This window comes from Bufo bufo, chromosome 5 (assembly GCF_905171765.1).
Source record: "Bufo bufo chromosome 5, aBufBuf1.1, whole genome shotgun sequence".
Classification (NCBI taxonomy): domain Eukaryota; kingdom Metazoa; phylum Chordata; class Amphibia; order Anura; family Bufonidae; genus Bufo; species Bufo bufo.
In genome coordinates, this window is record NC_053393.1 from 530,599,719 (window position 1) to 530,627,201 (window position 27,483).

At 45.4% G+C, this 27,483-nt stretch overlaps 1 protein-coding gene across 2 annotated transcripts in view; it reads left to right on the forward strand.

Moving 5' to 3' along the window:
* The window catches only part of PPP1R9A (protein phosphatase 1 regulatory subunit 9A), a 257,522-nt gene that overhangs the window by 116,671 nt on the left and 113,368 nt on the right, over positions 1-27,483 (forward strand). For both annotated transcript variants that reach the window (XM_040431213.1, XM_040431212.1), the window contains exons 3-5: positions 6,767-6,899; positions 20,876-20,996; positions 24,912-25,016. In XM_040431213.1, coding sequence (XP_040287147.1) covers positions 6,767-6,899; positions 20,876-20,996; positions 24,912-25,016 — 359 coding nt within the window. The remainder of the gene's footprint in view (positions 1-6,766; positions 6,900-20,875; positions 20,997-24,911; positions 25,017-27,483) is intronic.

Consider the following 27,483-nt stretch of genomic DNA (forward strand, 5'->3'; position numbering starts at 1 on the left):
ATCTGTCCTGGATAGGTCATCCATATTGTTCTCCCAGTTTGAAGCTGCAAATCATCAGAGCCGTATCAAGTGGATTAGATTAGCGCTATAAATAGAGTAATTTATGTGGCTTGTTTTTTTTTTAGGTGCACTTTTTGCAGAAATGTAAGTTTTGTATCGTTATCTTTATGTCTTTTTTCATCCTGATGATCAGATATAATGTCTCTGCATTCCTGGGAGAAGGTTAGGTAGCAGACACAACACTATGACCGTATTACTGCAAACATTTGGACTCTGATTACGAGCGTCTTATTTCCAGGTTTCGAGGTTTGCTTCTTGCCTTTTGCTCTCCGGTGTATGGGTAGTTTATTGGCAGGTTGCCCTCAGAGAACTTTTATTGCAAGCTGTTACATGGCCTGGAAGGTTTTATCAGGAAGATAATCCTTTAAATGCCTGAGCTTCATTTCATTATGCATTTCGGATGTCGTTTCAAGTGGCGTCCAGGAATGATAGTCTGACCGCTCGGCGTGCCAAAGATTTCTGTTCATGTGCAAAAGATGCCAGAGTGATTCTGCTTTTTATCAGATATCAGCCCAACCACCACTCCCAACGTTTGCTGTCAAAAATTGAAGCAATACTAATATAGAGTGTCACACAAAATAAAAATAAAAAATCCCCAGAGTAGACCTCCTATCAGTAGAGACCCCATACCAGCCCCCTCATACTGTATATATATATATATATATATATATATATATATATACATACAGACCCCAGAGTAGACCTATCAGTACAGACCCCAGACCAAACCCTTCATATATACAGACCCTAGAGTAGACCATCTTTCAATATAGTCCCCAGACCAGACTCCTCATATATACAGACCCCAGACCAGACTCTTCACATATTCAGACCCCAGAGTAGACCTCCTTTCAGTAGAGACCCCATACCAGCCCCCTCATACTGTGTATATATATACAGACCCCAGAGTAGACCTCCTATCAGTATAGACCACAGACTAGACTCTTCATGTATACAGACCATAGACCAAACCCCTCATATATGCATACCACGAGTAGACCTTCTATCAATACAGTCCCTGTACCAGGCCCCTCATGTATCCAGAACCCAGAGTAGAATTTTTATCAGTAGAGTCCCCAGACCAGACCCCTCTTATCTACAGACCCCAGAGTAGACCTTCTATCAGTACGGATCTCAGAGCAGACTCTTCACATATACAAATCCGAGAGTAGATTTCCTATCAATACAGACCCCAGACCAGACCCCTCATAGACAGTACATAGACCCCAGAGTAGACCACCTATCTATACAGACCCCAGATGAGACTCCTCATATATACAGACCCCAGACCAGACCCCTCATATACAATACATAGATCCCAGAGTAGACCACCTATCTATACAGACCCCAGATGAGACTCCTCATATATACAGACTCCAGACCAGACCCCTCATATACAGTGCATAGATCCCAGAGTAGACCACCTATCTATACAGACCCCAGATGAGACTCCTCATATATACAGACCCCAGACCAGACCCCTCATATACAGTACATAGACCCCAGAGTAGACCACCTATCTATACAGACCCCAGATGAGACTCCTCATATATACAGACCCCAGACCAGACCCCTCATATACAGTACATAGACCCCAGAGTAGACCACCTATCTATACAGACCCCAGATAAGACTCCTCATATATTCAGACCCCAGACCAGACCCCTCATATACAGTACATAGACCCCAGAGTAGACCACCTATCTATACAGACCCCAGATGAGACTCCTCATATATACAGACTCCAGACCAGACCTTATAATTTTTACAGGCACCTCCATACTAATAATCTTTTCTGCCTCCACCCCCAAGTCCTGCTCCTGGAGATCCGCGGATATCCAGGAGAGTTGGCGAGTACGCCCTGTACCCTTCTGTTTCTCCCTCCCTCACAGACCAGATAACATTACTAGAAGGATTCTTATGCCTTGACTGATGCTGTGCCATCTGTTAGTGGGGGGCACCCATCGGGACTATGCAGAACAGTGACCTAAATCCAGGAGCCCTTGGGGACTACTCACACTGGGTCCTGCTGAGATATATGGAAACCTGTTTGTCAGGTCCTGCCTGTGATATGGAAGCAGTCACCAGTTATTTTCTTTCCTAAAAATAAATAAATCAAAAATAGATTCGTATTAGGTTGAATTTTTCCACATGCTTTTACTATGTCAAGAAGAATAAAGAAACATGGATCGCTCATACACATGCCATGCACTAATTAGTATGTAAGGCTATGACCTCCTACATGACCCACCAGAGTAAAAGTTGGAGTGTTGTACTTATAGTATAGTGCAGAATTGTGAAAACCGTTATTTCTGTGCTGAGATATCATCGCTCTGAAGACAGCCTCTCTCTGTCGCTCTTATTTCTGTCAGGTGCAATGGCGTCATGTACATTAAGGGGTACTTTTGTTAGATCTCTTACCGTGGACTTTGTGGTTAGATTGTATCGATGGAAGTAATAACGTCCTGCTGAGTGCGGTACCATTACACACCCTGAGACACCGGTGTACTACCGGGAGCTATGTTTAGGTGGTTGCCGGTAACTTCACCATTAGCAGGAGACCATTACACTGAGACAATAGTGTCTTCTAGTCTTGTCTTCCCCTTAATTAGATGTTCCCCCGGGCGCTGTGCTGCTATAAATGAATATTAATATTTGGCAGGAAGCTTTTTCTGTGCTTTTTATAAGAAGCCATATGACACATTGGACAAATCCCAGAAATAAAACTTGGCAAGATGTAACCTCTACCTAAAGGCTCCATACAGGACAGAAGGGAAGGAACGCACGACGCGTGAGCCAGAAGAAATACATGGAATCACTCTACATCCACTCATATTCCATAGTAGAGCAAACCTTCCTCATATATGACATGTAAAACCATACTACACAGAGATAGATAGATATGTGACAGGCAGACATAGGTGATGGATGGAATAAGAGCAGATACTGAGGATTACACCCAGTATACAGGAGAGGAGAAGTGGTACTGCGCAGTGTATATATATACAGAATAAGAGCAGATACTGAGGATTACACCCAGTATACAGGAGAGGAGAAGTGGTACTGCGCAGTGTATATATATACAGAATAAGAGCAGATACTGAGGATTACACCCAGTATACAGGGGAGGAGAAGTGGTACTGTGCAGTGTATATATATATACAGAATAAGAGCAGATACTGAGGACTACACCCAGTATACAGGAGAGGAGAATTGGTACTGTGCAGTGTATATATATATATACAGAATAAGAGCAGATACTGAGGATTACACCCAGTATACAGGAGAGGAGAATTAGTACTGTGCAGTGTATACAGTGGGATGCGAAAGTTTGGGCAACCTTGTTAATCGTCATGATTTTCCTGTATAAATCGTTGGTTGTTACGATAAAAAATGTCAGTTAAATATATCATATAGGAGACACACACAGTGATATCTGAGAAGTGAAATGAAGTTTATTGGATTTACAGAAAGTCTGCTATAATTGTTTAAACAAAATTAGGCAGGTGCATAAATTTGGGCACCACAAAAAAGAAATGAAATCAATATTTAGTAGATCCTCCTTTTGCAGAAATGACAGCCTCTAAACGCTTCCTGTAGGTTCCAATGAGAGTCTGGATTCTGGTTGAAGGTATTTTGGACCATTCCTCTTTACAAAACATCTTTAGTTCATTCAGGTGATGGCTTCCGAGCATGGACAGCTCTCTTTAAGTCACACCACAGATTTTCAATTATATTCAGGTCTGGGGACTGAGATGGCCATTCCAGAACGTTGTACTTGTTCCTCTGCATAAATGCCTTAGTGGATTTTGAGCAGTGTTTAGGGTCGTTGTCTTGTGGAAAGATCCGGCCCCGGTGCAGCTTCAGCTTTGTCACTGATTCCTGGACATTGGTCTCCAGAATCTGCTGATACTGAGTGGAATCTATGCGTCCCTCAACTTTGACAAGATTCCCAGTCCCTGCACTGGCCACACAGCCCCACAGCATGATGGGACCACCACCATATTTTACTGTAGGTAGCAGGTGTTTTCCTTGGAATGCTGTGTTCTTTTTCCTCCAGGCATAACGCCCCTTGTTATGGCCAAATAACTCAATTTTAGTTTCATCAGTCCACAGCACCTTATTCCAAAATGAAGCTGGCTTGTCCAAATGTGCTTTAGCCCACCTCAAGCGGCACTTTTTGTGCTGTGGGCGGAGAACAGGCTTCCTCTGCATCACTCTCGCATACAGCATCTCCTTGTGTAAAGTGCGCCGAATGGTTGAACGATGCACAGTGACTCCATCTGCAGCAAGATGATGTTGTAGGTCTTTGGTGCTGGTCTGTGGGTTGACTCTGACTGTTCTCACCATTCGTCGCTTCTGTCTATCCGAGATTTTTCTTGGTCTGCCACTTCGAGCCTTAACTTAAACTGAGCCTGTGGTCTTCCATTTCCTCAATATGTTCCTAACTGTGGAAATAGACAGCTGAAATCTCTGAGACAGCTTTCTGTATCCTTCCCCTAAACCATGATGGTGAGCAATCTTTGTCTTCAGGTCATTTGAGAGTTGTTTTGAGACCCCATGTTGCTACTCTTCAGAGAAAATTAAAAGAGGAGGGAAACTTACAATTGACCCCCTTAAATACTCTTTCTCATAATTGGATTCACCTGTGTATGTAGGTCAGGGGTCACTGAGCTTACCAAGCCAATTTGAGTTCCAATAATTAGTTCTACAGGTTTTGGAATCAATAAAGTGACAACAGTGCCCAAATTTATGCACCTGCCTAATTTTGTTTAAACAATTATAGCACACTTTCTGTAAATCCAATAAACTTCATTTCACTTCTCAGATATCACTGTGTGTGTCTCCTATATGATATATTTAACTGACATTTTTTATCGTAACAACCAACGATTTATACAGGAAAATCATGACGATTAACAAGGTTGCCCAAACTTTTGCATCCCACTGTATATATATACAGAATAAGAGCAGATACTGAGGATTACACCCAGTATACAGGAGAGGAGAATTAGTACTGTGCAGTGTATATATATATACAGAATAAGAGCAGATACTGAGGATTACACCCAGTATACAGGAGAGGAGAATTAGTACTGTGCAGTGTATATATATACAGAATAAGAGCAGATACTGAGGATTACACCCAGTATACAGGACAGGAGACGTGGTACTGTGCAGTGTCCATATATACAGAATAAGAGCAGATACTGAGGACTACACCCAGTATACAGGACAGGAGAAGTGGTACTGTGCAGTGTCCATATTTACAGAATAAGAGCAGATACTGAGGATTACACCCAGTATACAGGACAGGAGAAGTGGTACTGCGCAGTGTATATATATACAGAATAAGAGCAGATACTGAGGATTACACCCAGTATACAGGAGAGGAGAATTGGTACTGTGCAGTGTATATATATACAGAATAAGAGCAGATACTGAGGATTACACCCAGTATACAGGAGAGGAGAAGTGGTACTGTGCAGTGTCCATATATACAGAATAAGAGCAGATAGTGAGGATTACAACCAGTATACAGGGCAGGAGGAGTGGTACTGTGCAGTGTCCATATATACAGAATAAGAGCAGATAGTGAGGATTACACCCAGTATACAGGGCAGGAGAAGTGGTACTGTGCAGTGTATATATATACACAGAATAAGAGCAGATACTGAGGATTACACCCAGTATACAGGAGAGGAGAATTGGTACTGTGCAGTGTCCATATATACAGAATAAGAGCAGATACTGAGGATTACACCCAGTATACAGGAGAGGAGAAGTGGTACTGCGCAGTGTCCATATATACAGAATAAGAGCAGATACTGAGGATTACACCCAGTATACAGGAGAGGAGAAGTGGTACTGTGCAGTGTATATATATACAGAATAAGAGCAGATAATGAGGATTACACCCAGTATACAGGACAGGAAAAGTGGTACTGTGCAGTGTATATATATACAGAATAAGAGCAGATACTGAGGACTACACCCAGTATACAGGAGAGGAGAATTGGTACTGTGCAGTGTATATATATATATATACAGAATAAGAGCAGATACTGAGGATTACACCCAGTATACAGGAGAGGAGAATTGGTACTGTGCAGTGTATATATATACAGAATAAGAGCAGATACTGAGGACTACACCCAGTATACAGGACAGGAGAAGTGGTACTGTGCAGTGTATATATATACACAGAATAAGAGCAGATACTGAGGATTACACCCAGTATACAGGAGAGGAGAATTGGTACTGTGCAGTGTATATATATACAGAATAAGAGCAGATACCGAGGATTACACCCAGTATACAGGACAGGAGAAGCGGTACTGTGCAGTGTCCATATATACAGAATAAGAGCAGATACTGAGGATTACACCCAGTATACAGGACAGGAGAAGTGGTACTGTGCAGTGTATATATATACAGAACGAGATACTGTTTTCTCCTTTGCATTTCTTTGTTGAGACTTTTTCTTTGCTCTTTTACATGTAGGTGGATTATGTGATCCTGCAGGTCTAGTATTTGTTGTTGGGATCATTAGTCCTTGTGTCTCTATCAGCTGCACATCATTCTACTGTACGATAACATTATGTCATCTGGACTGAACCTGCATGCTGGGATTTGTAGTGTCACATCAGCTGGAGCTCTCCCGCAATATCTTACATATAATCGTATTTCTTATTTTCTCCTGCAGGTGTTCAACACATATTCAAATGAAGATTACGACAGGCGGAATGATGAAGTCGACCCGGTAGCAGCTTCCGCAGAGTACGAGCTGGAGAAGCGAGTGGAGAAGCTGGATTTATTCCCGGTGGATCTGGAGAAAGGTATGTTTTCATCACGCTAATTGAAAATTAATAGGAGGCCTCCGTGGGGAAATGGCAGCGGTGTGTTATAATGAGAGAGGTGTCATGCCGATGCACTGCGCCAGGTATCACATCGCCGCCTGTGTAACAGATACTCTCATTAACCTCCGCAGCAAATAAGCTGAATACCAGAACCGGACATGTAAGGCTGCGGCTCCAGTACCCACAATGCACCTGTGCCTAATGCATACAACCTAAGTAATAGCATGTAGCGCTGTGAACTGACATTGAAAGGGGCTTAGGGATGATGGAGCGAGGCTGGTAAACTTAAAGGCTATGGACACCATTGGGACACCATTACTCATTTTGAGCTAAAAATCATTTTTTCAATTGGTATTTATTAAAAATATGGAGCAATTTTTTCTGCACATTGTTAAGATACTCTCGTAGCAGGATCTGAATTTTTACTGTTACCCCTGAGGCAGCTCAGCTGACAGGCTCCTTATCTCTGATCTCTGACCTTATAAACACTCATTATAGCTAAAATCTTATATTACTGATGAGAGTGTGGCTTAAATAAGTGGTTTTGAGCTCTTAGTAATTTAGAGATAGGTGTTGGTGTTATTAGATGACCAACACAAACTGAACATGATTCACACAGCTAGAAAAACTGTTAACATTTTGTGACAGAATGGCTCAATATTTTTAATAAAGACCAATTGAAAAAGTTATTTTTAGCCCAAAATAGTAAAATGCAATCATTAAAAAATTGCCCTTAATAGGGCCTTTAACTTGAGCAACCAATGCCAGGCATCTGCCTGTAAAGCACTTCCAATGATGGGATTAGGGCTGCAGTAAACAATTATTTTAGAAATTGTGTATTCTAGCGATTATTTTTTACGATTAATCGAGTAATCTAATAAGAAAAAATGAATTAATAGACTGTTTTCCTTTATAAAAACTTATCAGACCCCCTGCCATCAGTCCCCAACACACTTTCTTCCCCCCTTGTGCCATCAGCTCTCCCCCACCCCAGTGCCATCAACGCTCCCCCCTTGTGCCATCAGCTCAGCAGGGATAGTGTGCACAGTGATGTCACAGTGCAGGAATAGTGTGCTCGATGATGTCACAGTGCAGGAATAGTGTGCTCGGTGATGTCACAGTGCAGGGATAGTGTGCACGGTGATGTCACAGTGCAGGAATAGTGTGCTCTGTGATGTCACAGTGCAGGAATAGTGTGCTCGGTGATGTCACAGTGCAGGGATAGTGTTCTCTGTGATGTCACAGTGCAGGGATAGTGTGCACAGTGATGTCACAGTGCAGGAATAGTGTGCTCGATGATGTCACAGTGCAGGAATAGTGTGCTCGGTGATGTCACAGTGCAGGGATAGTGTGCACGGTGATGTCACAGTGCAGGAATAGTGTGCTCTGTGATGTCACAGTGCAGGAATAGTGTGCTCGGTGATGTCACAGTGCAGGGATAGTGTTCTCTGTGATGTCACAGTGCAGGGATAGTGTGCTCGGTGATGTCACAGTGCAGGGATAGTGTGCACGGTGATGTCACAGTGCAGGGATAGTGTGCACAGTGATGTCACAGTGCAGGGATAGTGTGCTCGGTGATGTCACAGTGCAGGAATAGTGTGCTCGGTGATGTCACAGTGCAGGAATAGTGTGCTCGGTGATGTCACAGTGCAGGGATAGTGTGCACAGTGATGTCACAGTGCAGGAATAGTGTGCTCTGTGATGTCACAGTGCAGGAATAGTGTGCTCGGTGATGTCACAGTGCAGGGATAGTGTTCTCTGTGATGTCACAGTGCAGGGATAGTGTGCTTGGTGATGTCACAGTGCAGGGATAGTGTGCACAGTGATGTCACAGTGCAGGGATAGTGTGCACAGTGATGTCACAGTGCAGGGATAGTGTGCTCGGTGATGTCACAGCGCAGGAATAGTGTGCTCGGTGATGTCACAGTGCAGGAATAGTGTGCTCGGTGATGTCACAGTGCAGGGATAGTGTGCTCGGTGATGTCACAGTGCAGGGATAGTGTGCTCGGTGATGTCACAGTGCAGGGATAGTGTGCTCTGTGATGTCACAGTGCAGGGATAGTGTGCTCTGTGATGTCACAGTGCAGGGATAGTGTGCTCGGTGATGTCACAGTGCAGGGATAGTGTGCTCGGTGATGTCACAGTGCAGGGATAGTGTGCTCGGTGATGTCACAGTGCAGGGATAGTGTGCTCGGTGATGTCACAGTGCAGGGATAGTGTGCACGGTGATGTCGCAGTGCAGGAATAGTGTGCACGGTGATGTCACAGTGCAGGGATAGTGTGCTCGGTGATGTCACAGTGCAGGGATAGTGTGCACAGTGATGTCACAGTGCAGGGATAGTGTGCACAGTGATGTCACAGTGCAGGGATAGTGTGCTCGGTGATGTCACAGTGCAGGGATAGTGTGCACGGTGATGTCACAGTGCAGGGATAGTGTGCTCTGTGATGTCACAGTGCAGGGATAGTGTGCTCTGTGATGTCACAGTGCAGGGATAGTGTGCTCGGTGATGTCACAGTGCAGGGATAGTGTGCTCGGTGATGTCACAGTGCAGGGATAGTGTGCTCGGTGATGTCACAGTGCAGGGATAGTGTGCACGGTGATGTCACAGTGCAGGGAAAGTGTGCACGGTGATGTCACAGTGCAGGAATAGTGTGCTCGGTGATGTCACAGTGCAGGGATAGTGTGCTCGGTGATGTCACAGTGCAGGGATAGTGTGCTCTGTGATGTCACAGTGCAGGGATAGTGTGCTCGGTGATGTCACAGTGCAGGGATAGTGTGCTTGTTGATGTCACAGTGCAGGGATAGTGTGCACGGTGATGTCGCAGTGCAGGGATAGTGTGCACAGTGATTTCACAGTGTGCGGTGTGATGTCAGGGTGCAGGGATATACCCGCATCAGAGATGGGCTCAGGACTGTTGAGACTTCCCTTCCCCCACAGGCTTCAGTAGGTTGACATGTAAGGTCACCAGCAAACTTAGACAGCAGCAACCAAGCAGCAGAGGAGACCCATGAGGGAATATAACAGTTATATGAACTAAAAGGAAACAAAACCCAACCACTAACGACAGGGGGCGCTCTAACACACTATGCTGCCAGTCATCAACCCTTCTGAACAAGGCCAGTGAGCACTACTACCCCTATCATCCTCTGGCCATACCGGCACAGGTGACACACAGCTCTAACTAGAAGTCCATGCTCCATCACTGGGCGGTAAACGTGTTATCATAGGGGTTCTCCGTGACGGGACACACATGGCGAGCACTAATCACCCAGTGTCCCTCCACACATGCAGCCACTTACCAGCCTTCCGACGATAACCAGCAGCTCTGATCTGTACTGCCACTCGCGCCCTGCCTCCTCCACTGCCAGCCGCTCTGCACACAGCGTTGGGTCCTAGTGCGCGCTTACGTGCACCATGACCTGACGATGTGTCAGGATCCAGTACAGCGTGTTGCGGGCTGGCGGGTGACCACAGAGTGGTGAGTAATAGCAAGCGCTTCACTCCCGCTCCATGGTCACATGACGCAAACGAATCCTCGATGCAAAAAATTTGCATTGAGAATTATTTAATGTCGAATTACTCAATTCAATCGAATAATCATTTCAGCCCTAGATTAGGCCTGCACGATATATCGGCAAAGCAATCGTATCGACGATTGCGATATGGCGATTTGGCCGACCCAAAAAAGCTACGATTACCTACAATGATACATGACCGCCGCACAGCTCGGTCGGCGGATGTATCAACAGAGGGAGGAGGGGCTGGGGGTCGGCATCTGGATTAGAAATGACAGCGGGGACCGGTGCAGTCCCTGTATTCTAATGCACTGGCCCCGCTCACTGTTGTATAATCTTATCTAACCTGTAGGCATTGTTAAAATATAATAATCATGTGTAATCCAGCTGTATTACTTACAATAAAGTTCCGTAGCAGAGAGGAGGGAGAAGGCAGGCCAGGAGAGCGGGTGGGCAGCGCGTCAGTCACTAAGTCATGCACCTGCGCCGCCCACTTTAGGACTGGAGCAAGCGGCGTGTGACGTAGTGAGTGACGCGCTGCCCTTCCGGCCTGCCTCCTCCCTCCTCTCTGCTACGGAACTTGTTGTAAGTAATACAGCTGGATTACACATGATTATTATATTTTAACAATGCCTACATGTTATATAAGATTATACAACAGTGAGCGGGGCCGGTGCATTAGAATACAGGGACTGCACCAGTCCCCGCTGTCATTCCTAATCCAGATGCCGGCCCCCAGCCCCTGTATTGGGGGTCATTCACACCGCAGGAACACTGTTATGGGGGGATCTGTGGATGGCACATAGCATAAGATGCTATATATGTGTCATCTACAGATGCCCCATAGCAGTGTCATCCACAGATCCCCCCATAGCAGTGTCATCCACAGATCCCCCCATAGCAGTGTCATCCACAGATCCCCCCATAGCAGTGTCATCCACAGATCCCCCCATAACAGTGCCATCCAGAGATCCCCCCATAACAGTGCCATCCAGAGATCCCCATAACAGGGCCATCCACAGATCCCCCATAACAGTGCCATCCACAGATCCCCCATAACAGTGTCATCCACAGATCCCCCATAACAGTGTCATCCACAGATCCCCATAACAGTGTCATCCACAGATCCCCCATAACAGTGTCATCCACAGATCCCCCATAACAGTGTCATCCACAGATCCCCCATAACAGTGTCATCCACAGATCCCCCATAACAGTGTCATCCACAGATCCCCCATAACAGTGTCATCCACAGATCCCCCATAACAGTGTCATCCACAGATCCCCCATAACAGTGTCATCCACAGATCCCCCATAACAGTGTCATCCACAGATCCCCCATAACAGTGTCATCCACAGTGCCCCTCCATAACAGTTTTATCCACAGATCCCCCCATAACAGTGCCATCCACAGATCCCCTCAATAACAGTGTCATCCACAGATCCCCCCATAACAGTGCCATACACAGATCCCCTCCATAACAGTGTCATCCAGAGATCCCCCATAACAGTGGCATCCATAGATCCCCCATAACAGTGTCATCCACAGATCCTCCCATAACAGTGTCATCCACAGATCCCCTCCATAACAGTGTCATCCACAGATCCCCCATAATAGTGTCATCCACAGATCCCCCATAACAGTGTCATCCACAGTGCCTCTCCATAACAGTGTCATCCACAGATCCCCCATAACAGTGCCATCCTCAGATCCCCTCCATAACAGTTTTATCCACAGATCCCCCCATAACAGTGCCATCCACAGATCCCCTTAATAACAGTGTCATCCACAGATCCCCCCCATAACAGTGCCATACACAGATCCCCTCCATAACAGTGTCATCCAGAGATCCCCCATAACAGTGGCATCCATAGATCCCCCATCACAGTGCCATCCACAGATCCCCATAACACTGCCATCCACAGATGCCCTCCATAACAGTGCCATCCACAGATGCCCTCCATAACAGTGCCATCCACAGATCCCCTCCATAACAGTGCCATCCACAGATCCCCTCCATAACAGTGCCATCCACAGATCCCCTCCATAACAGTGTCATCCAGAGATCCCCCATAACAGTGGCATCCATAGATCCCCCATCACAGTGCCATCCACAGATCCCCATAACACTGCCATCCACAGATGCCCTCCATAACAGTGCCATCCACAGATGCCCTCCATAACAGTGCCATCCACAGATCCCCTCCATAACAGTGCCATCCACAGATCCCCTCCATAACAGTGCCATCCACAGATCCCCTCCATAACAGTGTCATCCACAGATCCCCTCCATAACAGTGCCATCCACAGATCCCCTCCATAACAGTGCCATCCACAGATCCCCTCCATAACAGTGTCATCCACAGATCCCCTCCATAACAGTGCCATCCACAGCAAATAGACCTCTAGCACAATTCCCTTAAAATATCGCATCACATATCGTTATCGCAATTTTTAGGGCCCTAATCACAATCGCACAAAATTCCCATAGCGTGCTTCCCTACCCTAGATGGGAGGTTTCTAAAGAGGCTCAATATGGGTCCAGACATTAACCATATTTGTGGTGAGCAAACATATACCTCCTTATGGCTTCCAGGGGCATCCGGCAGCGGTATATGTTAGGAAATCCGCCCGATATGTACCCTGAGCCACTGTGTGTAGACCTGATCTTTAAACTGGGAAATGCAGGGAATACGCAGATTATGTCTCTCTTGTAAAAAAAAAATAATTCTTATAAGTCGCCTTGTTATTTGGGGTTTATAGTTAAAGGGGTCCTCCCGGATACAGATATTGATGAATATCAATAGAATATAGTGTGTAGCAGTGCTGCTATGTTCCAGGTCACCACAGGATGAATATAGAATGTGTTTATTGATAGCAGAACAACGCGTTTCGAGGCCGGACAAGTTTCTTCATCAGGTTCAATACAAGGTTGCTGCTACACACTGCATTCCATTGATCTTTACTACCACCGGGCCTGACCGCAGACCTAGGAACAAGCAAGCAAAAGCCCTTGAGCGTACTCTGCCAGTAAAGGTGAGCACCCTATTCGGCACCATCGCTCTCCGCTCACCTAACGGTCCTAGCTATTTCTCTCTTCCTCAATGTGCTACAAATATTCATGACCTATTCTCAGGATAGGTCACCAGTATCAGATTGGTAGGGATCCGACACCCAGCACCTGCACGATCAGATGTGGGACCAGAAACTAAACAGTGTACGTAACAGAAGCAGAAGGTCCTGTCCACTTTGAAGTTTCCAGCTCTCACTTACTTAAATAGGAGCTGATCTGCAGTACCCCGCATGGCCACTACATGGTGGACGGAGCTGTCTGCTTCAGCTCTGTACACTGTATAGTTTCTGGTGCCACGGCTGCCTGAAACAGTTGATTGGTGGGGGTGCCATGAGTTGCACCCCCACCGATCTGGTATTGATGACCTATCCTGAGAACAGGTCATCAATATCTGTGGTCTGGACTATTCCTTTAAAACCTACCTAAATACAGGAGCCTTAAAGGGGTTCTACAAGACCTCCCAGAGTGGCTGTCCTCTGGGCTCAGTGTCTACGCTCCAGAGGTAGAGAGAGGTTGGACCAAGCATGCATGTGTATGGGGAGGGACTGGGAGAGACAGGTGTTTTCAGGTGTAGTGCTGAGGTTGATGGGTTGGTGTTTAGATTGTGTGGTGCAGTGGTGACCTTCTGTACAGCGATGTGGAATATGCTGGCGCTATAGATATGAGTAACAGAAAAAATCGGCCGTTGATGGCATCTGGTGAGAGGCATAGCCTCCATTAGGAAACGCATTTCAATTCTGAGCTGGACCATTCACCAGGTAGGGCAGGTTTGTGTTACTTTTTAGTAGTGTCTTTGTAGTTGTTTCTGACCCAAAACGCGTCAGTGCTACACTTCTTGAATCTTAAAGCTCCTGGTTGTATGGCAGGATAAAGTTATATTTTCTCCATGCTATTTATCCTGCATCCATATGAGTCCTAGTGCCTTGCTCATGGTGGTTGGTCCTCATCGCTTCAGTGCACAAGTTCTAGACTAGAACGTCCTACAGCAGGTGATAATGTCACCTCACAGGAGAGGAGCGGATCCCGCAGTCAGTTTCCTATGTGACCTTCAGCATTTTCTGCTCATCTGCCCGGCCTCAGGTGCAAGTAAATTGATTGTACGCTTCATCAAGTCAAGGATTTACCAGACTAGTGTTCTCCCCTACGGCTCTCGTACGTCACCGCTACCATACAAGATTGCCTACTGCCGGTAACCTGTGATTAAATGAAGCGCCACAGCGCTCTCTGCTGGCTGGTAGTGAGTGTGTACGACTTGGTCTTCTCTATGACCTTGAATCTTGAGTGAGCAGGGTCAACAGGTTTGCTGTAGGAACATAGATGGTGCATATTTTCTTTGGGGGTTTAGGGGGTGCATTTTTAGTCCTATGTCTTGGGAACCAATAGAGCTTTCCCAACCTCTATTCAGGAACAAAACCTCAGCTGTGTACAGGAATAGGTCTCTACTAGTGTTGATCGAGCACCAAAGTGCTCGGGCCGAACACCTCGGGATGCTCGGGTGCTCTACCGAACACCCAAGCTCAGTGGGAGAGCATTAAACCAGGCACCCAAGAGGGGATGGTGTCTGGTTCATAGGAAAAGGTCAGAAATTGATGGAAACACCACTGAAATGGTTCGGGAACAGCATGGGGAGGATGTCTGGATGCATCTTGGACTCCCAGGTCGCTGCTGGGAACGATGTTGTCCGAGTAGTACGCCACTTTTACAGACTGACAATAATACTCCCAAAACCGAAGATAAAATTGATTTTAGCGAAAAAAATTGTTAAGAGACATTCTTTCCTGTATATTTACTTGTATATAAAGTGCTGCCAAAAATTACAAGCAAGAGGCACTCTGATACAACCTGTATATCACAAAAATGAAGGCCTCATTCACATTGTGGTACAATTGTTCAGGTAGGGGGACTCCTACACTCATAAAGCCTATGCACTAAGTGAAAGGGCTGCCAAAAATTACAAAGAAACGGCACTCCAATACACCCTTTGTTACACATAAAGGAGGGCATCATACACACCCTTTAAAAATTATGATTGATGGCTTGCTGGTGACCCTCACAAACATTTGGAACAAGGGCCTGCTGATCTGACCATCTAAAACATTATGGGCGTGGGCCTGCTGCTGAGCTGACCCTTTAAAACTGTAGGGTTGAGGGTCTGCTGCTAAGGTGAGCATCGAAAAAATTATGTTTGAGGGCCTGCTGGTGAGCTGATCCTCTAAAAGGTTGTAGGTGAGGCCCTGCAGGTGAGATGACCTTGTAAAACAATATATGTGAGGGCCTGCAGGTGAGCTGACCCTTTAAAAGATTGTAGGTGAGGGCCTGCAGGTGAGCTGACCCTGTAAAACATTATATGCGAGGGCCTGCAGGTGAGCTGACCCTCTAAAACATTATATGCGAGAGCCTGCAGGTGAGCTGACCCTGTAAAAGATTATATGCGAGGGCCTGCAGGTGAGCTGACCCTGTAAAAGATTATATGCGAGAGCCTGCAGGTGGGCTGACCCTGTAAAAGATTATATGCGAGAGCCTGCAGGTGGGCTGACCCTGTAAAAGATTATATGCGAGAGCCTGCAGGTGGGCTGACCCTGTAAAACATTATATGCGAGGGCCTGCAGGTGAGCTGACCCTGTAAAAGATTGTAGGTGAGGGCCTGCAGGTGAGCTGACCCTGTAAAACATTATATGCGAGGGCCTGCAGGTGAGCTGACCCTGTAAAAGATTATATGCGAGGGCATTATATGCGACTAATAAACATGTTGATATGATGGAAGAGGAGGAGGAGGATGAGAAAAGGAAGATTCAACCATATACCCTTTTTTGTGGCGGAAGGGGTGCATGGGAATACAGTGTATTGAGTACATTATAAACAACACATTGCCTTTATGTTCATCAGCTTTCCTCTGGTGGCTCGAGAAGTCATTTTTATAAGAGTCAACCGGTCAGCATTTTCAGTTGACGGGCGGATACACTTATCTGTTATAATGCCACCAGCACCACTAAATACCCGCTCAGACAAAACGCTGGTGGCAGGGCAGGCCAGCACCTCCAAGGCGTGCCACCTGTCCAGCTTGGACACCCAGTAGTTGTAAGGCACTGAGGGATCATTGAGGATGCTGACACGGTCTGCTATGTACTCCTTCACCATCTTCCAAAATGTTTCCCTCCTTGTGACAGTAGGCCATGCATCAGGGTGAGGAATGAGAGATGAGAAGTTCTATTTGTAGCGGGGGTCGAAAAGGGTGAACAACCAGTAATCCATGTTGTCTAAAATGCGTATAATGTGCGGGTTGCAGGAAAGGCAGCCTAACATGAAGTCAGCCATGTGTGCCAGAGTCCCAACAGGCAAGACTTCGCTGTCCTCATCAGGAGGATGACTTTCAATCTCCTCATCCTCTTCCTCCTCTTCTGCCCACCCACGCAGAACAGATGGAATTAAACTTCCATGGGTACTACCCTCTGTAGCGGATGCAACAGTCTCCTGCTCCTCCTCCTCTTCATCATTGTCCAATTCGCGCTGAGAAGAAGAACTGAGGGTACACCCTGTGTAATGTCTTCCCCCATTTCCACATGCAAAGCGTTGTCCTTAATTGTGAGCAGCGAGCGTTTGAGTAGACAAAGAAGTGGAATGGTGACTCTGATAATAGCGTTATCGCTGCTCACCATCTGTGTTGTTTCCTCAAAGTTTCTTAAAACCTCACAGAGGTCAGACATCCATGCCCACTCCTCGCTTGTGAAGAGCGGAAGCTGACTGGAAAGACGATAACCACGTTGCAGCTGGTATTCCACTACTGCCAACTGCTGATCACAAACAACATGTGGAACGGCGAGTTCCAGCGCGTGCTCACGTCGCACAGCAGTCGTGAGCTGGCAATTGCAAGCGCTGCTGCAGCGTTGCCAGACCGGCTGAAGCTGTCGAAGACTTGCAGAAATGGGCACACACGCGGCGCACCTTCACCAGTAGCTCAGGCAAATTGGGGTAGGTTTTGAGAAACCGCTGAATCACTAAGTTGAAGACGTGGGCTAGGCATGGGAAGTGTGTGAGCTTGCCGAGCTCCAAAGCCGCCACCAAGATACGGCCATTATCAGACACAACCATGCCTGGTTCTAGGTTGAGTGGCGAGAGCCACAGCTCAGTCTGGTCTCTTATCCCCTGCCACAGCTCTGCGGCGTTGTGCTGTATGTCCCCTAAGCATCTCAGCTTCAGCACGGCCTGTTGCTGCTTCCCCACTGCAGTGCTACACTGCTTCCAGCTACCGACTGATGGCTGACTGGTACTGCACGCGGATAATTCAGAGGTGGAAGTGGAGGAGGAGAAGTGGGGGTTGGAGCTAATAACGTAGGTGCTGGCGGAAACCCTGATGGAATTAGGGCCCGCAATCCTTGGCATCGGTATCACCTGTGCCATCCCAGGGTACGACTCGCTCCAGGCCTCCACAACGTTCACCCAGTGTGCCGTCAGGGAAATGTAGCATCCCTGGCCGAATGAACTTGTCCATGTCTCCGTGTTTAAGTGGACCTTCCCAGTAACTGCGTTGGTCAGGGCACGTGTGATGTTACGGGACACATGTTGGTGTAAGGCGGGCACGGCACACCTTGAAAAATAGTGGCGGCTGGGGACTGCGTTATGCGTGACGGCCGCCGACATCAGGCTGCGGAAGGCCTCAGTGTCCACAAGCCTAAATGGCAGCATTTCCAGGGCCAGTAATTTGGGAAGCTGCTCATTTTGTGCTTTGGCCTGTGGGTGGGTGGTTGGGTATTTGCGCTTGCATTTAAAGGCCTGGGGTAAGGACATTTGGACGCTGCGCTGGGACACGGAAGTGGATGTGTCCGCAAAATACACAACGGTCGTGTGCATGTAGCCTAAGAGTGAGCCGAATGACGCTGGTGCTATATAGCACCCGATGACGCGTTCCGGCCAGCCAATCACTGTAATGCCAGTACCCAACATGACTACTGCATTACAGCGAGGCCAGCTCGTACCTGCACATTTATTGGCTGCGTAGCAGCCAAGAAACGTGCGTGGAGGAGATTCGAGCATTGCTCTTGAGCACATGCGGTATTCGGCCGAATACCGCCATGTGCCGAGCATGCTCGATCAACACTAGTCTCTACAAGTATTCAGTCTGTTAATGCAAATAAATGTAAATTCATAGCAAGCGAAGACCTTCAAAAATTAAGCGCACGTACAGTCCTTACATAATAGCGGTTCTTCAAAAATGAAGAGCACGTACAGTCCTTACATAATAGCAGTTCTTCAAAAATGAAGCGAATGTACAGTACAGTTCTTACGTAATAGTAGTTCTTGAAAAATGAATCGCACGTACGGTCCTTACATAATAGCAGTTCTTCAAAAATGAAGCGAATGTACAGTACAGTTCTTACGTAATAGTAGTTCTTGAAAAATGAATCGCACGTACGGTCCTTACATAATAGCGGTTCTTTATAAATGAAGCGCACGTATGGTCCTTATGTAATAGCAGTTCTTCAAAAATAAAGCAAACATACAGTACAGCCCTTACGTGATAGTGGTTCTTCAAAAATGAAGTGCATGTACAATTTTTACGTGATAGCCGTTTTCCATGGAAGCAGCCTACAGCTATCATGGCATGCTGGGATTTGTAGTTTTGCAACAGCTGGAGGTGGTTGGACATCCGTGCAATAAATTCACCAACGTATTTCCTTGTTAGTAGCAACAACAAAAAAACACAGCCACACCTCCACACCTTCTCCTCTTGCTAAAGGGTTAATAGCACTAATGGGCTCGGAGCCGACACATACCGTAATCCATTTTAATAAATTAGTAAGTTCACTGTCAGTTCAGTTTTAGAGCTGGGAATGTGGAAGAAGCCGTTGTAGCCTCTGATTGAAAACTGTCTCACCGGTGCCACCTATAGGTAGCTCCCCCGTATGTCAACGTCCACCCCAGAATGAAAAAGTCTTGAGAGATGATTCAGGAATGTCCCCTATCGATAGGATAAGTCATAAATGTCTGATAGATGTGGGTCCCACATCTGGGACCTGCTCCTTTATCAAGGATGGAAATGGAGAACATGTCGAACGTGTGTGTGGCTTTCTCCAGTCTCTGCTAAGGGACATCCGAGAATAGGGATGGGCTAGCCACAGCATTTTTTGGAAGTCCCATAGTAGTAAGTGGGATCCTCACCTACAGGACATTTATGGCATACCCTACATATATCCTGTAAACGTCCATGGGGGATAAATCTTTCGTCAGTACAGAATAGGGTACTAGAAATATAACACGCCTTTGTTGTAGCCCTTTGGAGTAACTTGTCCTCCTGTGTGATTAGGACAGGTTTTGTGTGTACTGATAGGACGGCGGCCTATTTATTTCTCCTAATGATTGCTCCCTAGACAAAACAAGACATTCTAAGTATTGAAAGGTAATTGTGAATATGTTTATTATAAAATAATTTTTAAGTATTTGAGGTTTTTTTTAATTCCTGGAGAACCCCTTTAAGTTAGGGAGACTTACAGTCAATGCCCCATAGGGGAAAAAAGTATGCAAATTAGCTTTCCACCAAATAGTAGAAAACTGTCTCTCTAGCGCCACCTGTCTAATAAAATCAAGAAATCATCAACTATAGCCCAATCCATCCACTAAGACCTGCTTATTAAAGTTGCGCCATGCTGTATAGAAAGCTAGAGGGTCATTGTCTCCCCAGGTTCTCAGGGGTCCCTGAATAGAGGGTCCCACCTATGACTTGTTTGAACATGTGATAGCATTTACAGTAAGTGCATATATATAGAGATATTTACCTGCAGTCCTATGGAAACTGCACACAGCGCATTGTACCCAGTGACTGACAAAGTGCAGCTACATCGCGTAATCCCAGCTCTGCTACATCTGTATTATACTATTTGTTTCTGGTTAGTGTATTGTTCTATTTTGTGACTTGCTGGAGCATCTGTGTTATCTGTCTTGTTGCTCACAGCTGCCATATGGCGCTGTGTTATGTTCCTTTGTCGTTTTCTGGTGGCCAGCGCCAGGAAGTTCTCCATCGATACATTTTTGTGCAATATATTCAGACATTTTTTCCCCATCATCGACGTTAGGCTTGAGGTTCATTGGGATTGGTTCTTTTGGAAAAATCCTTTAGTCCGGTGCCTCACGCAGCTTGTCGTGGAGGTTTTTGCTGCAGTTTTTTGCGCCAAAGTCAGAAGTGGTGAGGAAGAGAATGAGAACCATGAAGGAAGGACTTCTTCTGCTTCTCCTTCCTGCTGGATCCACTGTTGGCTTTGGCTCAAAACCCTATGTTGGACACCAAGGAGGTATCTGGTTGGGATTTGGACCGATCGTGTAGCCGTGCTCTGGATTTCCACTTTTCTTAACCTTCTGAAATTCCCTTACAGATGAAGAAGGCCTTGGCGTCAGTATCATTGGAATGGGGGTTGGAGCCGACACAGGTCTGGAGAAACTTGGAATATTTGTTAAAACTGTCACAGAAGGAGGAGCTGCCCAAAGAGATGGAAGGTGCGTGCACTGGGGCATGATGTCACAAATGTATATAGATAGATTGATAGATATAAAATAGATTGATGATATACAGTAGATAAATAGATAATTAGATAGATATATGAGATCAACATTTTCCCTAATGAAAAGGTAAAGGTCATGACTGGTAAATTAAAATTAGGGCTGTAACAAAAACAAGCAAAATTAAAATGATGTAGATATAATAACAAACAGAAGAATGGCCGTCCATGTCTGTAGTAATTAGCCAGCACTGAAGTGGTTCTCACATATGTTTTCCTGTGTACAGTTTGTAAAAATTCCCAATTGCGGTATGTGATTGTGACTGGGGCGGCACTGACGAGGTCACGGCCAAAAAAGAATTAAAATGTAGTCACATAATTTTGCCAAGAATAGACTGCTTAATCTGCAAAACCGTGAGGCCATTACAACTGCAAGTCTAAATATAAAAAAAGGTATAAAAAGCAGCAGCACAACACGGTCCTTCATCTCCCGGACCTGTACCTATAAGAGGAAATGTTCAGACTGTAATTGTCTGCGACAGGGAAATCTTTGATCCTGAGATTCCTTGGGAGAAGTCTTGTTTCCTTCTTGTTGCTAGGTAACACAGCATATCGTAGGTGAAAGGGTCCTTGTATTATCAGTATTTTATGTAACATGACATGCTGGGACTTGTGGTGTGTTAGTCTGCTATAGGCCCATTTGTCACATTTCCTTTTCCTGTTTTTTCCAGACGGAATCATATTTTTGCAGTTCCCTGCAGCCTCTGGCGCTGGAGCTAGCACTTGGAAAGCCCTGGAGCTGGGTTACTGCAGCCCATCATCTCCCATTCACTTCCATAGGAGCTGAGCTGCAGTAACCAAGTACGGCCACTACACTGTGGATGGAGCTCTACTTCTTGGTGCATTCAAAGCGCTAGTTCCAGAGGCTGCAGGGCACAGCTGATTGTTGGAGGTGCAAGGTATTAGACCCTAACCGATGGGATATTAATGACCTATCCTGGGGGGTAAGTTATCTATATACAGAGCTTGGAAAACCCCTTTAAACATTTTATGTTTAATACAAGTTATATAGACTTTTGATTCAATATATTTTTAGATTTTATAGCAGGTCCTCATGATCCTCCATTATTCATGAGAATTCATGTTTCTCAGTCGAGTTGTAAACAATACTGCCACATAGTTCCTCAGAATTCAATAGTAAAGTTCTGTCTGCCTGTAGTCACCAGTAGGGGGAGCTCACTGCATACATTCATATTCTTACATCTCCTTTTAAAGTACATGGAGCAGTCTAAAAACGTAAGCAGCTTATTCCACTTCGTGGCAGTCTTCAGTAGCCTTTTGACCATGACCTTCCAGGAGATCTCCCCTTTTTTCCTGAGACTTTGGAACAACTCTCAGAAAAAAAGAACAACAAACAGCGTCCTCAATAAACAATACTGGCAGCAGAGTCACTCGCGTAGACAGTGCCTCCCTTTACATAGCCATAGTATGAAACGATACAGCAATGGATGCCATAGGGCGGTGTTCACTGCACATTATGCATACACCTGCAGCAAGCTCCATCTAGTGGCTGCTCTGCCGGGAGTGTGGAAGATCTCCTTGATCTCCGGACACTTCTGAGTACGATTTATAGTCACTCTGTACTTAGTGTAATGTAACTCAGTGAGGTCCTGGTAAGGTTATGCTTGGGCACAGCGGGCAATCTGAATAAGCGGAGCTTCAGTAAAAGTGAAGAGGACGGGACGAGGCAGCATCCTGAGCTCCTGTTGAGACCATTGGTGAAGACACCCTTAACACTGGTATAAACAAAATAGTGAACTGATTATTGTTACAGTGTTACCAACTCCTCTTCTTAGTTGTTCCTTTAGCTCCGTTATGACGTATGATATCGATTTATATTAATTGCCGTCATGGAAAAATTAGCCAAAAATAAAAAAGAATCCTTATCCCAGTAATTACAAGGCATATGAGGGAGTGCGCAGGGCGGCATATGTTTCAGCAAGTACCGTAATTAGTGCACATACAGCTGTTTTACCGGATAATTAGTGGTCTTCGGGTAGTTATTTTACACTTGCCAGCCTGACGGGAACAGCGTTAGTCATGAATCTGCCTCATTAGTCATTGTGATACAAGTGACAGAACCGGAACATGTGGTCGTAGAGGATGTAATCTCAGTGGACTCTGATATTTGTCAAAAGCTGAGTTTTAAAGAGGACCTGTCACTGCCGTGTAAACAGCGAGGACTCAGAGATGGGGAGCATCCGAAGTCACGGCTTGTGAGATTTGTAATGTTGTCCATACGTTGTTACATAGATGCTAGTTTTGCATTATAAAATGTTATTTGCTTTCGCAGCTCCAGCTTGACATTGAGTCAAAGAGGTTGTGCCATCTGGATTTAGGATATGCCATAAATGTCCGATAGGTGCGGGTAACTGTCTAAAGAACAGGACCTGTCACACACTGCAGTTTATAGAAAGTGGGCCGCGCATGTGCATTTCTCTCTATTGTCTGCTATGGAACCTCCGAAAAAGAGCCTAATATTAAGAAGTCCCGTTACCCACTCAGAGGCAGTTTGTGGCATTTGGATATGCAAAAAAAAATTAAAATCCAGATGCCATAACCTCTTTAAATCTTACTTAGTTCTCTTACTCAATCTCGGGGATTAGTAGAGTCCATACATTTCTGGACACAACTGGTGAGCCGGAGGTACAGTGTCCTCTACTTGTTGACCAAGCACTTTAGGTTGCATCTACTGTAGGTACCAGCTGGTGATTTGGTAGTTTGAGTCCTTCTACAGTGTATGATGATCAAGTGATCTAATGTCCACCCCCAGTGAAATGTTTTGACTGGTCTTGTTACTATATTTCACTGTTCGCCCCTGTTGTTTCATAGGTTTAGTGTCAATCTGTATTCCAGTTGTCATCTCCTGTGATCCAGTAATTAAATGTCCATCACATGTGAACCCAGTGATCCAGTGGTTTACTGTGGAGTCACAAGTGGTACATTCTCCATCCCTGGTCATCTAGTGGTGCGTTGTCCATCCCTTGTGATCTACCGGTGCATTCTTCATCCTTGGTCATCTAGTGGTGCCTTGTCCATCCTTGGTGATCTTGTAATGCACTGTCCATCCCTAGTGATCTAGAATTGTCTGTCCCAAGTGATCTGCTTCTGTGTTGCTCATCCCTGGTTATCCAGTTCTGCATTGTCCATTCCTGGTGATCTAGTGGTGCAACATCCATCCCTGGTGATCTAGTGGTACAGTGCCCATCTCTGGTTATCTTGTGGTGCATTATCTGTTCCTGGTGATCTAGTGACACATTGTCCATCCCTGGTGATCTAGTAATGCGCTCTCCATCCCTGGTGATCTAGTAATGCGCTCTCCATCCCTGGTGGTCCAGTAATGCGCTCTCCATTCCTGGTGGTCTTCATTATATTATTATGCATTCACTTGGAGTCCATTGTCAACCTCTGGTAATCCAGGCATTAATTCTGGTTCCCCGAGTGATCTTGGGCCTGCAGGTGGCACTGTTGCTATTGATATACATACGGTGGAGAGTGGGGGCTTACACGGCCATATGTTTCATGAAATAGTTTCTATTTGGCATCATCTTTACTATGTAATATTTTAAAATTAATTAGCACCAGGGTGTTCAAAGTTCTACGATAATATTTTAATATATCATCAAAGCAATTGGAGCTTTGTTTTTCTGATACAGAGCTCCAAATGCTCTACATTGTGATAAATGATAATATTCAGGTTGCCTGCAGCCACCACTAGAGGGAGAGCATACTGTGTTATTATTGAGTTCTATGTATAAATAGGCTCCCTCTAGTGGTCGCTGTATGGAGACACAATGCACAGACATTCCGGCTTGCTTTTAACATGTTTTAATGCATTTTTGTATATTTCCAGGATCCTGGTCAACGATCAGATCTTAGAAGTAGATGGAATCAGTCTGGTTGGCGTCACCCAAAATTTTGCAGCCACGGTTCTCCGAAACACCAAAGGAAAAGTCAGGTAATTTTCTAATCTAGATATACTTTGGCTCTGCTGCCATTTTTACATGCAATGTACACGCTGCACCAGTATGTATAGGGTACTATATATAGTTCAGTAGATGAGTGTTTGTCAATTACAATCTCTTTGTGACAATCCAAATCTGTAGGAGAAACAGGAAGTGCTGCCGCTCCTAGTCCAACAGGACCAAAAGCTCAGGTCATAAAAGTGAATGCATTTTGCAAATTCGTGTACACCAGAGAACACCATTGTTTTGTACGCAGATGTTGCCCCAGCATTGGTATCTGCCATGCACTCAGGGCTGCCATCAGGAATTCCATGGCCCCATACAGAGAAACCGTGTACCCCTTCCTTCCCCCAAACCTCTTTACATTCATAGGCTCCATTCCTGATACTTTTTTCTTAATATGCAAATTTGGCCTTTGGAGCAATGAGGGAGTTACCATTGCTGTTGTTGCACCCACGTTCCACTCCTCTCTGTGGCCGGCCCCGCTGTGACTGCCTTGATTGACAGGGCCAGGCAGTGGCAAAGCTTTGTGGCAGGGGCCGGCCATAGAAAAGAGTGGAACTCGGGTGCAACAAGAGCAATGGTGACGCTGTTATTGCACCAAAGACCTAATTTGCATATTAAGTATCATAACTCGGGAACGGAGCCTCGGATCAACAAAAGAAAAACAGAGTTTTAATCAGGTGAACCACAGCTCCGTGTCTATGGAAAGGGATAGAGAGGTGGTTGGATAGTGAAGTCACTGGTGACAGATTCTCTTTAAATCCCACCAAGACCTGAGAAATGTTTTATTTTTTTTTAACTAAAAGTTACGGCAAAAAAAATGAGAGTTTTTACTTTTTTAAGAGTTTTTAAAAAGTTATGGTTACTAAAAAAAATAACACAGTAACTTTTTCCCTTCATTTCAGTAATATATTATTTATTTAGTGTCGTGCCTGTGAAGAAAATAGCTTTTTAAGCACAGAAAGTGAAGCCCTATCAGCAGGGTAGGTCTGTAGTGCAATGGTAACTGTTCTGTCTGCCATAGAAGGAGGTCTGAGGTTCAAATCCCTGTAAAGCTCTATGTACTGGGAGAGAGCCCCCCTCCATCAACCTATATCCAGCAGAGCCTCATTGATATCCACTGCAGTGTGGCCCTGCATGTACTCATTGTACTCATGGTATGGATTAGCAGTTACATGGACAGAGATGAGGCTAGTGGTGTCAAGATAACCCATATGATTGCATACTCGGCTTTTTGACTGGAATATGATTTTTTTGAGGACACTACACAAAAGAGAAGGGCTTAGTGCCGGCCTGTTGACACTAAATTTGTTCTGTTAGTGAGAAATGGTCAAAACTGAAGATAAAAACCAAGCTGAGATCTCTATTATTGTGGCTCCATCATCACCAAATGTGACAATCGCGTTCCTTTCAGCAGATGAGCGCGGCTTTTTTAATTTACTGCCGACCAGGCACAAATCCTTTGCACAGGCAGAATGTTGCTGAGTAAAGTACACTGCAGCACAGAATCTTCAATCAAAGAAAGCTGGAACATCGTGTTGTTAGTTCCTAGCACAAGAAGCAGGAAATTTTAGAAGGAAATTAGTTGAATATCCCAGTGTATTCTCTGAAGACTATCCGTATGATATGCTGTTTGCACTGTAGATGCGTCACACCAGTAAATTCCAAGAAGGAGACACCTACAGAATAGTAATCAGTCCTGCAATGGAGTAGACACCTCAGGTATTGGTCCACTTATGAGATGTCTCCAGAAACATCTCAGGTAATCTACCAAGGTTCAAGTCCCACGGATAACTATATACTGCACTTGTCCATCAACACGGCTCAGGTGGTACTAAGTTACCTATCCCAGTTGGACATCCATGTATTCCCGTTCTTCTCGTTTAGAGATACATGTAGAGTTTCTTCCTCTGAGTTGGAGATCACTATCATATCTTCTTCACTTGTACTCGAGTGTCTATGCCACTAAACCAAAGATTCATATGGTACCAGTCAGACTCAAGAGGAGACACTTCTGGTACTCGTCCACCAGCACATCTCAGGTGGTCACTAAGGTTCCCAGGTATCCCAGTTGGGCATCCATATCGTTTCTGTTCCTCTCATTTAAATATATCTTTAGCATCCGTTCCTTATAGTCAGAGTTACCTACAGTCCATACCGTCTTAGTCTTCCCTCGAGTACCCATGCTACGCAACCGAAGATATCTATGAACCAGCTTCATTCAGGAGGTCACACCAGTCATACTTATTCCATGCAGGAGAGCAAACATCTGGTATAGTTTTAGCTGATACTGTATTCTGGAGGAGCAGTACCTGTTGAGGAGAAGATACTTTGTAGAGCCTGTCCAACTCAGGCGGAAATCAAATTGAAGATATTTCGCTGGTGAGCAACTGGCAGACTGGGTGCTGTTTGAGGCCCTCACTCTGTGGCCCCTGGCTCCCTTCTTCCACCAGTGTA